Source organism: Coffea arabica, chromosome 6e, assembly GCF_036785885.1.
Source record: "Coffea arabica cultivar ET-39 chromosome 6e, Coffea Arabica ET-39 HiFi, whole genome shotgun sequence".
Taxonomy (NCBI): Eukaryota; Viridiplantae; Streptophyta; class Magnoliopsida; order Gentianales; family Rubiaceae; genus Coffea; species Coffea arabica.
Genome location: NC_092321.1, coordinates 59,754,500 through 59,773,711, shown reverse-complemented (window position 1 = coordinate 59,773,711; position 19,212 = coordinate 59,754,500). Strand labels below are relative to the sequence as shown.

General features: G+C 39.8%; 3 protein-coding genes across 5 annotated transcripts; 1 reads left to right on the top strand and 2 right to left on the bottom strand.

Annotated features, from left to right (window-relative positions):
* Positions 1–4,459: 4,459 nt before the first annotated feature.
* On the bottom strand, positions 4,460–10,966 carry LOC140009690 (uncharacterized). Of its 3 annotated transcripts, none has more exons than XM_072055889.1 (4): positions 9,575–10,966; positions 8,556–8,644; positions 5,553–7,706; positions 4,460–5,460 (listed from the first exon to the last, which is right to left on the bottom strand). In XM_072055889.1, the coding sequence occupies exons 3-4, from the start codon at positions 7,689–7,691 to the stop codon at positions 4,570–4,572; spliced, it is 3,030 nt and encodes a 1,009-aa protein (XP_071911990.1). In that variant the 5' UTR covers positions 7,692–7,706; positions 8,556–8,644; positions 9,575–10,966; the 3' UTR covers positions 4,460–4,569. The 3 variants fall into 3 exon arrangements, with proteins under 3 accessions (XP_071911990.1, XP_071911992.1, XP_071911991.1); XM_072055891.1 differs by having other exon boundaries at positions 5,652–7,706; XM_072055890.1 differs by having other exon boundaries at positions 8,556–8,641.
* Positions 10,967–12,065: 1,099 nt separating this feature from the next.
* On the top strand, positions 12,066–14,406 carry LOC113696138 (rust resistance kinase Lr10-like). The gene is made up of 5 exons (XM_072055895.1): positions 12,066–12,275; positions 12,907–12,987; positions 13,097–13,126; positions 13,280–13,302; positions 13,403–14,406. Exon 5 carries the CDS (start codon positions 13,475–13,477, stop codon positions 14,366–14,368), a length of 894 nt encoding a protein of 297 aa, XP_071911996.1. The 5' UTR covers positions 12,066–12,275; positions 12,907–12,987; positions 13,097–13,126; positions 13,280–13,302; positions 13,403–13,474; the 3' UTR covers positions 14,369–14,406.
* Positions 14,407–15,161: 755 nt separating this feature from the next.
* On the bottom strand, positions 15,162–17,800 carry LOC113695939 (rust resistance kinase Lr10-like). Its single transcript, XM_072055893.1, has 3 exons — positions 16,955–17,800; positions 16,535–16,561; positions 15,162–16,446 (listed from the first exon to the last, which is right to left on the bottom strand). The coding sequence occupies exons 1-3, from the start codon at positions 17,721–17,723 to the stop codon at positions 15,329–15,331; spliced, it is 1,914 nt and encodes a 637-aa protein (XP_071911994.1). The 5' UTR covers positions 17,724–17,800; the 3' UTR covers positions 15,162–15,328.
* Positions 17,801–19,212: the final 1,412 nt, after the last annotated feature.

Sequence of the window (19,212 nt, the reverse complement as noted above, 5' to 3'; positions counted from 1 at the left end):
CTCGCTAAGGCTGGATACGATCTCAAAGAATCTGCGGTGTTAAATGTTCCATCCCGTCAATCTACCAGTGACATGATTCATGGGTTGAATCCTACCCAAAAGATGTTGAAGGAAAAAGGATACGCCGTTGAAAATCCCAAATTTGGCCTTGGCTACTCCTCTCCTACACCAATCCGCATCAAGATCAATAGAGTTAGTAGCCAATATATTGCTATAGAGGATGAGTCTTCTCAAATAGTTGGTAAATCTCAAGCTTTTCACGAAAAGGAAAATAAAATTTCACGGGTATCTGTTTTTAAGAGATTAGGACCACAAAAAAGATAAAAATCTCAAAACTCTCATAAGAGTAAAGGAAAAATGGCAAAGTCATTGCAAAGTCTTGAAGAACCTTCTGATTGTCCTCATAAATTTGGCAGTATCATTCCTTCGAGAATGAGAAGATGCACAGACCTTGTAATAAAGTGTGGGACTGAATTGAGGGTCAGGGAGTATACCGTGGTGTACACAAGACCAAAAGAGGATGATGAAGAGAGTGTTGCTTCATGCAACCATATAACCATAATTGACGGTGACTCGCCTGAAGAAGAAGAAGATGCTGAAGACGCTCCACCTGAATTGGAGGAAGGTGTTAAGGCTACTGTGGATGATCTAAAGGAGATCAATCTTGGTACTTCAGAGGACCCGCGTCCAATATACATAAGTGCTTCACTGAGTCCTGACGAAGAGAAGGCATATGTTGAACTCTTGCGGGAGTATCAAGATGTTTTTGCATGGACTTATAAAGAAATGCCGGGTTTAAATCCAAAAGTGGCCGTCCACCATTTGGCTGTTAAAAAGGGAGTTCGACCTGTGAAACAAGCACAACGGCGATTTAGACCTGATTTGATTCCGTTGATCGAAATGGAAGTCAATAAACTCATTGAAGCCGGGTTTATTCGTGAAGTTAAATATCCCACATGGATTTCGAGTATCGTGCCTGTGCGAAAGAAAAATGGACAAATCCGCATCTGTGTCGATTTCAGGGATGTTAACAATGCTTGTCCCAAAGATGACTTTCCTTTACCGATCACTGAACTCATGATTGATGCAACTACTGGGCATGAAGTTCTGTCATTTATGGATGGCTCTTCTGGATATAATCAAATTCGATTGGCACCGGAGGATGAGGAGCTCACTGCATTTCGTACTCCTAAGGGTATTTATTGTTATAAAGTGATGCCCTTTGGTCTCAAAAATGCGGGTGCCACATATCAAAGAGCAATGCAAAGTATCTTTGACGACATGCTTCATAAGAATATCGAGTGTTATGTGGATGATTTAGTTATAAAATCAAAGAAAAGAAGTAATCACTTGGAGGACTTGAGACAAGTATTTGATCGATTGAGAAGGTATCAACTCAAAATGAACCCTCTCAAGTGTGCATTTGGAGTCACGTCGGGGAAATTTCTTGGTTTTGTGGTTCGCCATCGAGGTATTGAAATTGATCAGGCCAAAATTGATGCTATATTGAGGATGCCTGAACCTCGTGACATTCATGAATTGAAAAGTCTTCAAGGGCGATTAGCTTATCTGCGGAGATTTATCTCAAATTTAGCAGGAAGGTGTCAGCCATTTAGTCGCTTGATGAAGAAAGATGTGCCATTTCAATGGGATGAGACATGTAGTAATGCATTCAATAGCATTAAGTCTTATCTTATGAAAGCACCTGTGTTGGCTGCACCTATTCATGGAAAGCCCTTACTCCTTTATATTGCTGCCCAAGAACGATCGATGGGGGCATTGCTCGCTCAAGAAAATAATGAAGGAAAGGAGGTTGCCCTTTATTATTTAAGCAGAATGATGACCCCCAACGAACTAAATTACTCGCCAATTGAAAAGTTGTGCTTAGCCCTTATTTTTGCAATACAGAAGTTAAAGCACTACTTTCAAGCGCATAGTGTGAGGCTCATTTCCAGGGCGAATCCCATAAAATATGTGATGAGTAGACCAGTGTTGTCCGACCGTCTAGCTAGATGGTATCTTCAACTACAACAGTTTGAAATTATTTATGTGCCTCAAAAAGCTGTGAAGGGACAAGTTCTGGCAGATTTTCTTGCTGATCACCCGATACCTGCTGAATGGGAACTAAGTGATGACTTACCCGATGAGGATGTACTCCTTATCGAGATTCGTCCACCATGGAAGATGTATTTTGATGGTGCGGCTCATCGTCATGGAGCTGGAGCAGGGATTGTATTCGTGACTCCTGATGGAGGGATATTGCTATATTCCTTTACTCTAAGTCATCATTGTTCAAACAATGTCGCTGAGTACCAAGCTCTCATACTCGGACTTGAAATAGCTGTTGATATGGAACAGTTGGACATTCAAATCTATGGTGACTCTCAATTAGTGGTTAACCAACTCTTGGGAAGTTATGAAGTCAAAAAGTCCGAGTTAATTCCGTATCACAAATATGCAACGCAACTAATGAGGCGGCTTGGAGGTGCAAGTATTAAGCATGTTCCTAGAAGGGAAAATAAGCAAGCTGATGCATTAGCTGCGCTAGCCTCTTCACTTACCATGCCGGATCATGAGATACAAGTCCGTGTGTGCCGAAAGTGGGTAGTTCCATCACTGATTGATGATGAAAATATTGAAGGAGGCAACGCTCATGTGGTCTCAACCTATGAAATTGACAAAGAAGATTGGAGACAACCCCTCGTTGATTATCTCAAGTATCAAAAATTACCTGAGGAGCAACGTAGAAGAACTGACATTCGTCGTCGAGCCCCTCGTTTTATCTTGTACAAGGACACGCTGTACCGAAGATCATTTGAAGGTGTACTGTTGCGCTGTCTGAGCGAAGACGAGGCATATCAGGCGATGCACGAGGCACATTCTGGAATATGTGGAGCACATCAATCCGGTCCCAAGTTACATTTTCGGATTAAAAGGATGGGCTACTATTGGCCTACTATGGTCAAAGATTGCATAGAATATGCTCAAAAATGTCAAGCTTGCCAGTTTCATGCAAATTACATTCATCAACCACCCGAGCCGTTACACCCGACCGTTGCTTCTTGGCCTTTTGATGCTTGGGGCCTTGATGTTGTGGGGCCATTACCAAAGTCGTCCGGTCAACACTTATATATATTGGCTGCGACCGACTACTTTTCTAAGTGGGCTGAAGCCATACCGCTCAAACAAGTTAGAAAGGAAGATGTGGTGAATTTTATTCGTGTGAATATTATTTACCGTTATGGAGTTCCCCGGTACATTATCACTGATAATGGAAAATCCTTCTCCAATGGCTTGATGGATAAGTTATGTGAGAAATTTAATCTCAAGCAACGAAAGTCCTCCATGTATAATGCCCCCGCCAATGGTCTCGCAGAGGCATTCAACAAAACTTTATGTAACTTGTTGAAGAAAGTGGTGGCAAAGTCAAAGAAGGATTGGCACGAAAGGATAGGCGAAACTCTTTGGGCCTATCGCACCACATACCGAACTCCGACGCAAGCCACACCATATGCCTTGGTCTATGGTGTAGAAGCTGTTCTGCCCCTTGAGCAACAAATTCCTTCTTTGAGAATTGCTATCCAAGAAGGGCTCACGGAGGAAGAAAATGTTCGCCTGCGCCTTGAAGAGTTGGAAGCTTTGGATGAAAAGAGATTGGAGGCCCAACAAAATCTGGAGTGCTATCAAGCCCGTCTCTCTAGAGCTTTTAATAAGAAAGTTCGACGTCGCTCCTTTCAAGTCGGGGACATGGTACTTGCCGTTCGAAGGCCAATAGTTATGACTCATCGCACTAAAGACAAATTCGTCTCTAAATGGGATGGGCCGTACATTGTTCGAGAAGTCTACACGAATGGTGCGTACAAATTAGTGGACAAAGATGGCGTGAAAGTTGGTCCTATAAATGGAAAATTCGTGAAGTTATACATGCCATAAAAAAAAAAAAAAAAGTGAACTACTCCACGACGCATGAGTCTAAACTGCCTGTTGCTCCAGACCCGCATGAGCTAAAACTGTGGATAACAACCACCAATAGTGTAGCACGTGGTTAAACTGCTGAAACACTCCACCAAATCTAAGGTGGTAAACAAATGGATACTCCTGACCCGCAAGAGTTTAAACTGTGAATGGTAGGAACTACGTGTGACTTGATTCCCTGTTGGGATACGTAGGCAGCTTAGAGGGCAACTTCTAAGTTCAGTTACAATTATATAAAACTAAATCCTTTGTCCGGATGATTCTTTTGATAAAAAAAAAAAGGAGCGTTCATCTTTAAGACAATTCGAATTATTTTGTGACATATACTTGAAAGTGTATTATTCAGATTACCAAATTATTTGGATAATTATCTTTTCAAGTGTGATCAAAATTATGCAAAGATAGAATTGTTCATACTACAATTGATAGTCTAAAATGGTGGCTATCGAAAAAGCAAATAAAGACGAGGACGTCTGCAAGAATGTGAAAAAGAGAGAGCAAGTTTCATTATGAAATGTTTATGCACATAGCTACACGCTTTGAGCAGGTAACAAAAGATGAAATTTGAAACAAAGTAAAAGATTGCAACTATTTCTAGAATTCAAATAACGACAGCTCCTTTTGGTTGCTTTCAAGTAACGCTTGCATCTTGTCCAAAGTTTGACTCTCCTCAGCAAGTAGGGGCGGGGAATTCTCGATCTTTCGAACTTCATTTTGTAAGTCGACCATCACGCCTTGCACTCGGGTAAGATCATCTTGCTCTTCTCGTAGCAGTGAAAGCGTCTCCTTCCTGTGAGTATCCAAGAACTCAAGTCGCTTCCTCAACTCTACTTCCTCGCGATCAATCTCCTTAAGCTTCAACATGTGTGTTGAGATCTTCTCTGCCTGTTGTCTCTCCTTACTCTGAGCGTCTCTAAGATGTTGGGTAGCCGTAGAAAGCAACTCATCATATGATTCAGCTGGAATTTTATTTGAGAGAGAAGATTTCACTGCAACGTAACGAGCTGCATTTGCAAAGAAAGCCTTTAAAAGGCCTTGCAAATTTGAGATATCCGCGGCATTGAAGCTTTGCATTTCCTCTATGATTTCGTTGGCTTTCATTTCAAGTGCAGGCATGCGCTCTAAGGCTGTTTGAGATATCATCACCCTCAAGTTATTCCACAACATTTGGATATAGTCTCGACGGCATGTTGAGATCACATTTTGGGGGCAAAATTCAGATACTCGAGGTGCCCTTGGCCACGATGGTGGATCGAAAATTTTGAGTTTCTTTTGGGCCGATGGAGTCATATGTTCCACCTTCTGTGGCGTGATTTGCTGAATCACATTTCCATCCTCTACTGCCTTTTTGGAATTCTCACTAGCACCCATTTGTTGGGTAGAACTGATCACTTGTTTGGCCAAAAGTTCAAATGCAGTAGGTCCTTCAACCGATATTTGACTTGGTTCTCCATCATCAATGAAGATCAAGTCTTGATCATCCAACTGTAAGGAAAACGTTATGAGACAAATCATGAATATGAAATTGACAAGTAGATTTCAAATGCTAAATTAAAGAAGGCAAGGGGGGTCCTTACAATATTGACACGGCTTATACCAGGCACAGATATATCCGGAATGTCTTTAAAGAGTTCCTTAGGATCTAAACCAATATCATCCAAAGGGAAAGTCATTACCTTGGACTTCTTGCGCTTCCAATGCTGGTCCGTGCTAGTGGATTGCTCATCCTCCTCATCAAAAGGCTCGCTCCTCTTCTCCTCATGTGAATTGCAAGAATCATGATCAATGGCTTTCACAATTTTTGAGGGAAGACGAACTGAAGTACCCTTCGAAAATTGTTCATTAGGGGTAAGGTCCTCAAGGGTAGCAACCTTGTTGTTTGAACTCTTCAAAATTTCCTTCTCGTTTCTCACAGTCTTTTGCTTCATCTCAAGACTGTTGTCAACCTTGGAGAGATTGTTCAGATTTGCAAGTTCCTTCCCTTTTGACCTCTTCTGCTCCCCACTTGATTGGATACTCTTAATCAAAGTATCACGCCCTTTGAGGAGGTAATCATCATGTACCGTAGACCACCATGTTTGAAAGCCTGAAGATGTGTGCTTGCTAGCATTCAAGGGATAGCTAGGAAAAAGTATCTTTGACTCTGTTTTACTACGAATAGCAGTGCGCCAGAGTATTCGACTCAAGTCATAATTTGTGGAACGCACATCTGCCCCGAGTTCCTGTGGAGGAACTTGATAAAACCCGAATTGTCGCGCGAATCTATATGGACTATATGCCTCAACAAGGAAATCCCCTTCAGCATGCAAAACTAAGTAATTTGAGCAAGCGCTTACAAAATAACTTAGTTCGAGATTTGCTAGTTTGCCATCGTCAATAAAGAGTTCATTGCGATTCTTCACAAGAGAAGTGATTCCCCAAGTTACTTTATCTCCCTGATGAATGAGGTCGCGAGCACTATTTTCATCAAAGTATCGTGCGCCACCCTCTCCAGAATAGTTGGTCATGGTAGGTCCAGGCATGGTATTTGGAGTCGAATAATGGGTAGAGAAATAACTCGCTAACCAAGCATATACGTAGTGCACCGGAAAAGCCGCACGTGCACATCCTGGGGTAGCTGAGTTTGAAATTTTATCAAGCCCACGGTATATGCTTAGCAGGACAGGAACAGCAAGGCAAGTCTTACGACCGGCAGCCATCATACTAGCCATTTTGAAAGTTGATGGTCTAATATAGTGGGGGTCCTCATCTGGTAAAACAAAGACACAGAGCCAGCAAGATATAAATGCTGCAAGATAACTCTCTTCTCGCAAGTGAAGTTTAACTCCTATGGTATTAAATACACCATTGTCTTGACTTGAAAATTTGCGCGGTTGTCCAATTTCGCCATCCGGATTTTGGGTTGCTTGAGCACGAGATGCCCTCTTTATCCTTCTCTGCTTTGGCTTTGAGTACCTGGTTTTGCCTTTAAACCAGAAATTAATCCACTGGTCAGCAGAAACTCCAGCTTTGTTGGATTCCCCACGTTGGAGATGATGTAAGGCTGCGAACAGATACTCACAACTTTGTGGAATATGCCTTAATTTCTTTTCATTAACCCCAGTTAGCTCCTCCGCGCATGGGATTACCTCTTCATAGATACCCCCGATGATTGGAAGTCCCCCCAACTTGTGCAAGTCCCAAAGTGAAAGAGACAGTTCTCCAACAGATGTATGCAAGGTATTAGTGTCCGGACACCACGCCTCGCAGAATGCTCTAAGTACATGGAGGTTCCTATCATATGTGAAAAGCGAAGCATATAAGGCATCAAACAAGCAATTTTCACGGAGTTCTTGTTTGTTCCTGCCGAGAATATCCTCCAACCACTCCCAATAATTCTCGATGTAACTGAATGCACCACTGAGTCTCAAGGAAGGACCCCAATGTGCATCTCCATCTATGATCCGCCTGCCAAGGGTCTGAAAAGGAGTTGTCCTTGGCTCCTTATGATGAATAAGGGATTTCAAGGAGTGAACCTTCGTGCCATCATCTTGAGGAAGGTCGAGTGACCAATTCTTTAACTCTGGGTACTGGTGAGAAGGCCACTTACCTGAGTAACTTCCTTGTATAGGGGGATGCACTAATAATTTCGTTCCTTTGTCACCGGAGTCACCATCGCTGTCAGTGATAAGGAGATACTTTTCGTTTGAAAAAGCGACTTCCTTGAACACCACCATTGCATCAAGATTAACCTGCAGCAAAAGGAAGGAAAAAGAAAGTTTGGTTAAAATGGCATGGTCGAAGATAGTAAAAGCTTCTTGAATTTTTGGGTGAGTTTTATTGAAGTGGGTAGTCGTGTCTTATTCTTCATGTACTCCTCAAGCCATAATATGGCTCTCGTGGGAGTTTGCGGTTGCACCTTCTTCAAATATTGGTCGCACCTCCTTGGTGTACTCCTCAAGCCATAATATGGCTCTCGTGGGAGTTTGCGGTTGCGCCTTCTTCAAATATTGGTCGCACCTCCTTCATGTACTCCTCAAGCCATAATATGGCTCTCGTGGGAGTTTGCGGTTGCACCTTCTTCAAATATTGGTCGCACCTCCTTGGTGTACTCCTCAAGCCATAATATGGCTCTCGTGGGAGTTTGCGGTTGCGCCTTCTTCAAATATTGGTCGCACCTCCTTCATGTACTCCTCAAGCCATAATATGGCTCTCGTGGGAGTTTGCGGTTGCGCCTTCTTCAAATATTGGTCGCACCTCGTTCATGTACTCCTCAAGCCATAATATGGCTCTCGTGGGAGTTTGCGGTTGCACCTTCTTCAAATATTGGTCGCACCTCCTTGGTGTACTCCTCAAGCCATAATATGGCTCTCGTGGGAGTTTGCGGTTGCACCTTCTTCAAATTTCTTGGTCGCACCTCCTTGGTGTACTCCTCAAGCCATAATATGGCTCTCGTGGGAGTTTGCGGTTGCGCCTTCTTCAAATTAAATGTCCACCATACAGGATGTGTCGGGGATCCTTCTTTCATATCACAAAAAAAAAAAAAAAAAAAAAAAAATTGGCATTGACAAGAAATAAAAGCCATAAGGTATGTGAATTACCTTAGTTTTTTGAACTCCAAGAGCTATGGTCCTAAAATTGTGGACACAATTGGAACAACAATTTGCTCTAGCAGAAATGTCAACGTCTGCTGCAAATAAAATAAAAAAAAAAAAAAAAAAATTCGTCAAGCAATGAAAATTTTGCCTGGCTTCGCAAAAAGTGACATGCAAAAGAAAGTTGTGATGCGTGGCACGTGTTGGCGAGCACTTCGTGCTAGCTACCAGTTGAATCAGCATGGAATTATATTAAAACAAGAGGGGACCGTGGACTTGGCCTAGCTCTACATATTGTGGCCTGAAACAAGGAAAGATGTCTTGCATGTAAGACAACGAAGAAAGCTTGAATGGTCTTGGAATAGGGACACTTATTAGCTAAATAATGGCATGAAGTAATCATCTGGCAAGCAGCCTCACCCTATGGTATTGGTGAAAACAATGTGAATGTGCCGCGAGATGGGTTTTGTCATGTTCAACTTGATGGGTCCAGCAAGGTTTATCGTTTTTAAAAAAAAAAAAAAAAAAAAAAAATCATGAATACAGGTGGTTATGCTATTGTGAAGTGATTCATTGGCCCCAATTTGGTGAATAACCAGAATAAAGGGTCATACCATGCAAATTTCGAGAATTCAAGGTTCGGGAAAGACTTGATTCTCAATGAAAGCAAGAGCTTTCATACGATCTTATGGTGAGCCAGGTTTCATCCGGCAGTACAAAAAAAAAAAAAAAAAAAAAAAGTAAAAAGAAACGGAATTGGTGCTTATAAATTTCGTATCTTCATATGATGCCAATTCACATGCAAAGTGACAATGAAGTCCGAAATTGACTTGAGACAGGGGGTCAAGCATGAATCAAAGCCAGGCAGTCCCTATGTGCACTAAGTCTCATTGGGTCAATTGAACAAGCAACACATGCAATTTTTCAGCAATATAGGGTGCACGAAAATTAAAATTCCAGCAATGACAAACGTGAGAAAATCGAATTTCTTAGTAAGAGAGTTTCCAGATGAGATTGCGAGTTACCTGGGGTGAAGTTCACAAATTGTAATTCCCCAAGAAAGCTGGAAAATTTCGGTCTGAGTGAAAGCTGGAAAACTGCACAAGCTAGAAGGCTTCGCAAATTGTAATTCACCAAGAAGGCTGGAAAATTTTGGTGCGATTGGAATAGTATCAAGACGAAAGCTAGAAAACCTCACAAGCTTGAGAGCTTCGCAAGTTGTAATTCTTCACGAAAGCTGGAAAAAATTTTCGGTATAGCTTCGGGCAGCTCTACCTCTGTATATAAAACTCATATACGCTAGAAAAGAGGAAGTCAGTTTCTCATTCAATTGAGGAAGCTGGTGAAATTTGGGAAGTGCCGTGTTGCCGAAAAACTCGTTTAGGCCATGAGTTGGTCTTAGCACTTTCTGGTTTCAGTATCTTGCTTGACGCTTGAGGGGTTTGGAAAGTGAAGCAATAGGGGTTTGATTGAACAATTGCTCGGAAGCTCGTTTGCCTAAAGGTCCGCGATTTGTCTCTTGGGACATCTGGAATTCTAAAAATCAATGAAGCCATCTTGCAGACAATACCATTGGTTTGATAATTACCAAACCACTTCGATGATACAACTACAATTTTAGCATCTTGGGTTCAGTTTCCAAAAGTCATTCGGTTGATAGTTTCCAATGGTTTACAAGTTGATTTTAGCAATTGTCGATTTGCTCCCATGGTGTGTGATTCTGGGCGGTGGACCTATTTTGATTGGTACGTGAAAGTAAAGGTCAGAAGGAAAGAAATCACCTACCTTCTACACCGTCCAATAGTTGGTTTTGGCAATTAGCTAATTCATTGCAAGTGCTCAATGGATTTGGCAGTGCTCAATGAAGTTTGTTCAATTCCGAATGCATTCGGCAGTACTCAATTCAGCAGGCACTTGCCCAATTACCAATTCATTGCAAGTGCTCAATGAATTCGGCAATGCTCAATTTGGAAATAATCGAAGGTGGTATGTTTCTAATTCTCTTGGAATCAATTGCAAGTCAAAAGGGAAAATGGGCTCCTGTCTCTTTAAAGCATTGAAGCCACGGCAGTATGATTCTATACATGAATCAATTGGAAGCTACAAGTTTCGGCAGTAGTACTTCTTTAAATCAAGTTTGAGAAATCAATTCCAATTTGGAAGCTACAAGTTTCGGCAATGGCACTTCTTTAAATCAAGTTTAAGAAATCAATGCCAATTTGCTTGCGAATAAGATTCGGCAACCATCAATTTTGTTTCCTGGTTTGAAACCTCATACAAGGTGGTGAGAGTTAACATGTTTGGTTGGCGGTTACCTAAGTTAAGAAGGTTCCAAATATTTGTGACCAGTTTCTCATAGCATTTGGAAATATAAAATTCAATGGGTTTTGCTCCTTCAAATCGAGCTGGTGCCAGGTTGCAAAAAAAAAAAAAAAAAAAAAAAAAAAAAAAAAAAAAAAAAAAAAAGAAACCGATGGCCGTCTGGAATTTGCAAAGGCTGGTTATAACAAGATCATGAACTTGGAAGCTGCCAAATTCGAGTAACTTCCAATTAGCCGAGATGCGAATTGGAAATTATCTTTGATTTAGCAAGTCTGCCGCATATAATTTTGAGTGCCGAAGTGTGAAGACATTTCCTAATCTTTGCACCACGTCTCGGCTCTCGAAAGTGGAAGTTTCATGATAAGTATTCCACCGAACAAAGTGATAGCCATGCTTTGATTATTAGATGTTGGGCGGTGCAATGGTCATAGAAGTTTCCCAAATGCACGAGACTAATTGCAAGCAACAGTTTCATTGTAATCACTTGGGTAATGATCCTACGCATTGCACCTTGGTGTAGACCACACGTGATTCAAGGGAAATCAGCCTCCTTATATTAAACAAAAAAAAAAAAAAACAAGTACTTCAAGTCTCTATTTCAATCCTTGACAAGCAAGTCCCAATTGAGTCTTGAAGTGGGGGCATTTGTAGACAAAGAAAATTTATTTAATTTATTTAGTCGAGATTTATTAAATTGATCTTGATTAAATTAAATTAAATTATAGAAGTCCATTATGTTTTGGACCGGTAAATTGGGCCAATATTATATGGGCTATTAAATCAAATTAAATTCATAGTGTCCATTTAAGTTAGAGTGAATTAATTGATTTATTAATTCACAATGGACTATTTGGGTTGGCCCATTATTTAAGCCCAAGTTAAATGGATTTCTTGAGTAACAAGTGATCCAAAATGCAGGAAGATTCTGAGGGTTTTCTTGAAGACCTAGCCTACATATTTTGGCTATAAATAGAGGTCTTCCCTCAAGGCAAAGATAGAGAAAAAAATCCCTAACATTCGGAGAAACTCTGTCAAATTCCCTCAAGAGCTTTCTTCCTCAAATCCAAATCCAAATCAAGTCAAACAAATCCTCCTGCTATCGGTGTTGAAGACTCGAAGTTCCAAGTGCTTGACGCCATCATCAAATCAATTGTTTTCTACGCCGAAATTGTAGGAAACACCCTTTCGCCAATTATTACAGCTATGTTGTGGTGGGCAAAAATGTGGTGGCATCTGATATTGAAGAGTCGTGCACTGTCTATAAGATACTTCCTGTAGACCTGCGGTGTCTCCCTAAAGAAACAGCAGGAGATATTTCGTTTGAAGACATCCACAATCTTCTGTCTAATGGCCTTGAGATCAGTTGGCTCCCACTCTTCGAGCACAGGAGGAGATCTCTTTTTTGTAAGTACACTGATTTGAAGATTTATTAACATCGTAATTGATGATTGAAACTATGTTTTTGGGGAATTAATGACAAATTTAAGTTATATATTGGAAGATTTTAAGTTAAGATGTGAAGTGGTACATTTGGGGCTAAATATGGTAGTACTGCTTTTCATCTTTCTTTCTTTCTTTCTTTTAAAAAATTATAAAACAACCAAATATTGTTTATTTTATACACCGTATAGGTCTAGATTGTGGAAGTGTAGATTTAACAAATTCTCCTTTTAATGATGCAATTCTTACTCCACTCTTCGGTAGCACTCATCTTCCCCAAAAATGAAAGGAGAGTACATGTGAAATTTAGTTGAGTCAGGATACCAGAAACTGCTATTTTGTCTTTATTTGTTGCTGCAAATCTTTTTTAGCAAACAAAAATATATAGGAACATAGTCAAGTTAGAATAGTTGGATTTTAGACAGGAGGGTGGGTTGACTTTTTGAAAAGCTTATTTGTGTTATGATCCCAACAAACATATGAATTATTGAATTTTCGCTTTGAACCATGCAAAACAAACATACTTTGAATTTATTGAACCTATTTTTTTTTATTGTCGTCGTAATTTGAAACTCGTACGCACTTTCGTACTTAGGCTATGTGGCTCTCAGCTCGGTAGAAACCTACAGATTCGTCTACAAACATGTCTTCGGCCCAAATCCATATGGAAATGAATGTGAGTAATCTGATTTCTTTGATTTACAGAAAAACCATTCTTTAATCAATCAGATTCTTTCTATTTCAATATTTTCATTATAATCCTTTAACTTTTCTTTTATAAGCAGATTACTTTGATATTGGTGCCATAGTTTCGGGTAATGCATCTGATTTATAGTTGAAAACTCTGTCTATTGGAATATACACTAGAAGTCAATCAATCATTGTTTTGTTCTTCTATTCCAGTTGTGCTTATTGCAGCAAAACATATCATTGGCATTATCCTCTTCTTTGCTTTCCTCCTTTATCGGTGTCGTCGGAGGCATTTATCGAGGTATGATACAATAGAAGATTTCCTACAAGCAAACAACAGCCTCATGCCCATTAGGTACTCATACAAAGAAATAAAGACAATGACAAAAAATTTTGAGCAGAAACTAGGGGAAGGAGGCTATGGTTTGGTTTACAAAGGCAAATTGCGCAGTGGAGGTGCAGTTGCTGTCAAGATGCTGAACAAATCAAAAGCTAATGGACAAGAGTTCATCAATGAAGTTGCAACTATTGGAAGAATACACCATGTGAACGTGGTTCGGTTAGTGGGATTTTGTGTTACTGCCTCAAAACATGCTCTAGTGTATGATTACATGCCAAATGGCTCTCTGGATAAGTTAATTTTCTCAAATTGTCAAAATGGTTCTCCATTGAGTTGGAAACAAGTTTGTGAGATTGCAAAGGGGGTTGCTCGTGGCATTGAATACTTGCATCAGGGGTGTGATATGCAAATTCTGCATTTTGATATTAAACCGCATAATGTCTTACTTGATGAGAACTTTGTTCCAAAAGTTTCAGACTTTGGACTTGCAAAACTTTACCCGATGCAAAAGAGTATTGCAACTCTTACTGCTGCGAGGGGAACTTTAGGTTACATGGCTCCGGAATTGTTCTACAAAAAGATTGGAAGAGTCTCAGACAAGGCAGACGTTTACAGCTATGGAATGTTGCTAATGGAGATGGCAGGAAGGAGGAGAAATGGTAATGGACATGTAGAACATTCAAGTCAAATATACTTCCCGTCCTGGATATACGATAAATTTGATCGAGGGGAGGAATTGGAAATTGGAGATCATGCAACTGAAGAAGAAAAATCAATTAGTAGAAGATTGATTTTGATTGCATTATGGTGCACACAAATGACACCTGAGGATCGTCCTTCAATGCGAGAAGTCTTAGAAATGCTTGAAGGTGATCTTAGTGATCTAAAGTTGCCTCACAGACCGTTGTTTTACCCTCCGGATTCACCCATATCCATGCAAGGAAGCATTAATATTAGCTCTTCTGATGAGTCAACAGTAAGGCTGTGTAGCTCTATTGCTTTAGAAATAGAGCAGATGGATGACTAAGAAGTACTCCTAACTTTTAGTGGAAGCTTTGTATTTCAGATTTGTTTTTCAAACTCTTAAATCTGCCACCTAGTACCAGTTGAAAAGGCAAATTGAAAACTCATTTGGTACCAGTAAAACTGAAAGTTAGCACCTTCAGAGATGCATCATATGTAAACTCATTTGTATCCACTGAGCTCCAATGTGTAATATATATGAGCAGACAATGAGCAGTATGGTCTTATATAGCCTTGTTGGTGTTACTGGCCAAATTGTAGGTTTCTTTAAACCATGTCTTTCCTTTTTATCAATGGGCCCAATAAGACATTTCCTTGATGCTGCCCGCCTGGATAATTGGAGTTGAATGCCCAATGGTCTAACTCAAAAGACTAATCAAATAATCATGAAGACGGAGTAGTGTTTCTTCTGGTTCCTTCTTTCTTATGGTTCAGTTATTTAAGCTATAGTTTTGCCTTGTGTTGAAGAATTCAACTGTTTAAGAGGCATCATGGCATTTAGTAACAACTATTATACCGCATAAGAAGAGGTAGTAACAAGAGAAGGAATGGCTAAACAAGAGTAGGAATCAGATCTAAACATATTCATACAGTTTGATAATAAAAAATTAAATGTTTGAATTAATTAAGTGACACTGAAATTTTCTAGGCAAAACTTACTTCCAAAATTAAGTGATAAGCTATTCACTTATCATTGAATATGATACGTATTCAAATGTATTAGATTTAATATTTAACAATTCACTAACTTAATGGATTCAGATTTCAGATTTTAGTTTTATCAAATGCACCCCGAGTCAATAATAGTTTAAGTAGTATAATCATCAGCCATAATACAGTACACATGTAAAAAACATCATTGATTACCTCTACTTTATTCATACATTTCTTCTTTTTGTTTCTTGTATTTGCAGAACATTGGGAGCTATTAATACACAAGACTTTGAAATTAACCTTTAGCATCTTATTCTACCTCAGATATCACTGCCAATCCTGAAGCCAAATGTCTTCCATGCAAGCTTGGATTGCTTGGATTCATGGGATCTGTTGAGGTAAAAGGACTTGGGGGAAGACTCGGACTTTCTCCATTTCCTTCAAGCATCTGAAGAACGAAGGTTATTGAAGGACGATCCACAGGGTTCCACTGAATGCACCAAAGTCCCACAATTGCCAATTTTTTGGCAATGACATCCTCTCCATCTTCCTCAACTTGGATTCTCAAGTCTTCCCCTTGAACCAACTGTCCGTAAACCCATTCGGGATAGTACACTTGGCTAACATTTTGCACATTGGCATCAATGTTCTTCCGTCGTCCAACCATTTCAAGCAACAGCATCCCAAAACTGTAGATATCTGATTTGTAAGACACATTGCCAAAGTGCCTTGAGAAGACTTCAGGGGCAATGTAGCCCATGGTTCCTCTTGCAGCAGTCATTGAAACTGCACTTCTTCCCTTTTCACAGAGCTTGGCTAACCCAAAATCAGATATTTTTGGGTTAAAGTTGTTGTCAAGCAAGATGTTATGTGGTTTGATATCGAAATGGAGGATCCTCTGCTCACATCCTTGGTGAAGGTACTCGATACCTCGCGCAATGCCAAATGCAATGTTTTGTAACTTCTCCATTCCAAGGTTATGATGCTCTTGACCTTCCGGAAATATGAACTTGTCCAGAGAACCGTTTGGCAAAAATTCATAAACAAGAGCTCTTTTGAATCCATCAGCACAGAAGCCTACCAAGCGGACAACATTTACATGGTGGATTGTGCCCATTGTTCCTACTTCATTGATAAACTCTTCCCCATTTCCTGTGGAATTGTGCAGCAGCTTCACAGCAACAAATATTTCATTTGAAATTTTGCCTTTGAACACATTTCCATAGCCTCCTTCACCTAATTTATCCTTGAAGTCATTTGTGATCCTCTTGATATCAGCATAGGAATATCGAGTAGGCTTCATGGCAGCGTAGTCCTCCAAAAATGTTCTGATTCTCTTCTGATTTTCTCTGTCTATTTTCTTGGTTTTATAGACATTGTACAGGGCGCTTGTTGCTAATATGAGAAAGAAACACCCCACAATTGGACCTGTTGCTAAAGGCACATGTCAATTTTACTTTTTCTTTTCTCTATACTAGAAATATTAACTGACAAAAATGTACAGCAAGATTCTCACCTGAAATGAGTAATTTCTTCGATACACCTGTAACATACTAGCAAATGTCAAAAAGACATCTATGTACAACAGTCAAGGTTAATTAGAAATGTGAATTTCTGTCTCTTCTTTCTTTCTTTCTTTTTATTGTGGCCTCTTACATATGTTCCTAGTATTGTTCGTGCTCTTGGTCCATTTTATCAATACACAGTCACCAAATTGGGTGAGTTCAGAAGACAGGGAAGGGTATAGCTACATGAGACCTTTCTTTAAATTTATCCTTTTCAAGATGTAAACGTTCAAATTTCTGGTGTAGATTCATCTAAAAACGTCTTCTAGACAATCAAATATCTCTCATTCTGTTTGTGGTCTGAATCTTTAGTCAATTAGTCTATCTGAAGTACTTAAATGGACCGGGAAGGGGCAGTAAATGGTACGTACCAGAGTCGAGCTTCTTTCCTCCAAAGCAGTCAAATTTATTGTTAGTTCCATTCTTCCATCTGCAAATTCCACCTTCGTGTACCTCACATTTTTTGCATGCAGGCAAGGACCAGGCCAGGTTCAGCAAGTCTCGCATTCCAAATAGTTCCCCCAAAACCAAATTTGTGTCATACATCTTTGTGCATAATTCCACAGACAAAAATCGAATTTCAGCATCAGAACGCGTTGCACGCACTTTGTATCCAGGGGTGTCTAAACAACTAAAGTCATATTCGTCATCGGAAGACCAACTATCACCATTTGCCAATGAGCAATTGAACAAAGTATATCGATCTATCGTGAACAAAGTATATCGATCTATCGTGTAGTCTGGTGCAGAAAACTGAAACGGGGTAGAAGATAAATCAAAATTTCTCAGATACTTGAGTTGGCAACCTTCAGCAAACTGGACTTGGATCATTTGAGTCTTATAGTTGATGCTCTTGACCACAAATTTCATTGATGAAGGGGGAAACTGAAGTAAGGTATGGTTTTCGTTGTCACAATAAAGATTGTAGCCTGGATTATTGTAGCCACACTCTTCAGGCTGCTTTCCTCGTAGCAGAAATGGGAATCTTACGGCCGGACCGTAGGGGCTACATCTTTTCACTGCACAGACATCGTCAGTTGGTACTGCTGCTGGTGCAATTGAGACGTCGTCCGCAAAGATTGCAGGACTTAGTAGAGAAGAAAAGCTAATGGCCACTATGATCAATCTCCAGATTTCCATTTTTTTTCCTTTTTCTTCTAATGAGTTTTCAGGTTTGATGGAAGAGCAGTTTTCTATGTATAGATAAATGGTTTGGAGTCAAGTCTACGCCTCCTGAGCTGTAGCATGCGTTGTGTTTTGAATCTGTCTGGAAATTGCTTTGAGAATGACACATAATGGTGGGGTATGGAGAAAAATGCAGAAAGGCTGTACTGTCAGAAATTGCAACAGTCGACCATTGACTGACCTGAGCTCTCATGTTCTACTTTGACGAGTTTTTTTTTCTGCGCTTTCTTCATTTCCTCTAGAATGATAGAATACATCAGAAAGTAAACAGTGAAACGGTAGTTTCTGCCTTTCTGGTTGTTATCAAGCTAGCATTTGGAAGTAAACGTTCACAACAGTTTCTGTTGATTAGACCCCCCATTTTTTTGTGGAATTTATAACTATGACTGATTAGGGGAGGATTTGACTTGGTAATTGGAATTGATTTATAAAAGTTGAAGATAATCAATTTTCTTTAACCAGGTTCTTCAAAGTTAACGTCATAGGACTAATTAAGGAGACTCGAACCTTGAGCATCTTACTATAATTTCTTCAACTTATGCCCTTATTAACATCATAGCCATTGTCATGCCATATAATTTGATTTTAAATGAACAAGAAATTGCTCCAATGGTCAAATGGCCAAATTGGATCCAAGAAATTGCACCATTTGGTTTCAAGGTAAGCACAAATTTGATGAACCGTGTTGAAACAAGGTCCTGCTCCTGGCCAAAGCTCTTTAGTTGATCCTTCGCCATTTATCAAGCAGCCTGGAGCTGGGCCATGTTGAGCAGCTAATTGAAGTATGTGGCTCCTCTTGCAACGGCAGAGATTCTATAAGCATAAGGGTAAATTACATTTAACCCCTTGTGATTTCATCGATTACTACATAATCTTCTTGACGTTTCAAAATGTCCACTTCACCTTCCTATAGTTTTATATAAAGTGGAAATTTGACGGAAAATAACCTATGCAACGTCTTTAATTGAAATACCGATAGTACCTTTACTTAAATATAAAATCAATCGATGGCATAACTATCCTGTATAAAAGTATAAGGGGATCACGTGGATAAATGTAAAAATTACAGAGAGATAAAATGGATATTCATACAAATCATAAGAGAGTTACGTCATAACTGATTGTGCATTTCGTCCATTTTCAATTTATATAAAACTATAGGGGGTTATGTAGCTATTTTGAAACCTTAGGAGATCATCTAGCATTATGTAAAATCAAAGGGCGGTTATAAATAATTTATCCTAAATATAATTGACTATGAAAGGCCAACTAGTCAAGTCCACCCCCACGAGTCTTCGACTCTTCTTCTGATCATGAACTAAACCATCCAAATACAAAGTCACGAGACTTCACTCAAAAACAGACGTGCAGATTTTGGTAGTTGTAGTCTCCCTTGTCTTAATTTACATCTTGTTGTCCGGGTTCAGTATGGATGATTTTGTCA

What these genes read in the sequence shown, in the direction of transcription:
- LOC140009690 (XM_072055889.1), bottom strand. Translation starts at nt 7,691, where the DNA reads ATGGTGGTGTTCAAGGAAGTCGCTTTTTCAAACGAAAAGTATCTCCTT. An exon ending in GTATAAGCCGTGTCAATATT is followed by an intron (nt 5,461 to 5,552) that starts GTAAGGACCCCC and finishes TTTTCCTTACAG; the next exon opens with TTGGATGATCAAGACTTGAT.
- LOC113696138 (XM_072055895.1), top strand. Translation starts at nt 13,475, where the DNA reads ATGCTGAACAAATCAAAAGCTAATGGACAAGAGTTCATCAATGAAGTT.
- LOC113695939 (XM_072055893.1), bottom strand. Translation starts at nt 17,723, where the DNA reads ATGGAAATCTGGAGATTGATCATAGTGGCCATTAGCTTTTCTTCTCTA. An exon ending in AGGAAAGAAGCTCGACTCTG is followed by an intron (nt 16,562 to 16,954) that starts GTACGTACCATT and finishes AGTATGTTACAG; the next exon opens with GTGTATCGAAGAAATTACTC. An exon ending in GAAGAAATTACTCATTTCAG is followed by an intron (nt 16,447 to 16,534) that starts GTGAGAATCTTG and finishes CTTTAGCAACAG; the next exon opens with GTCCAATTGTGGGGTGTTTC.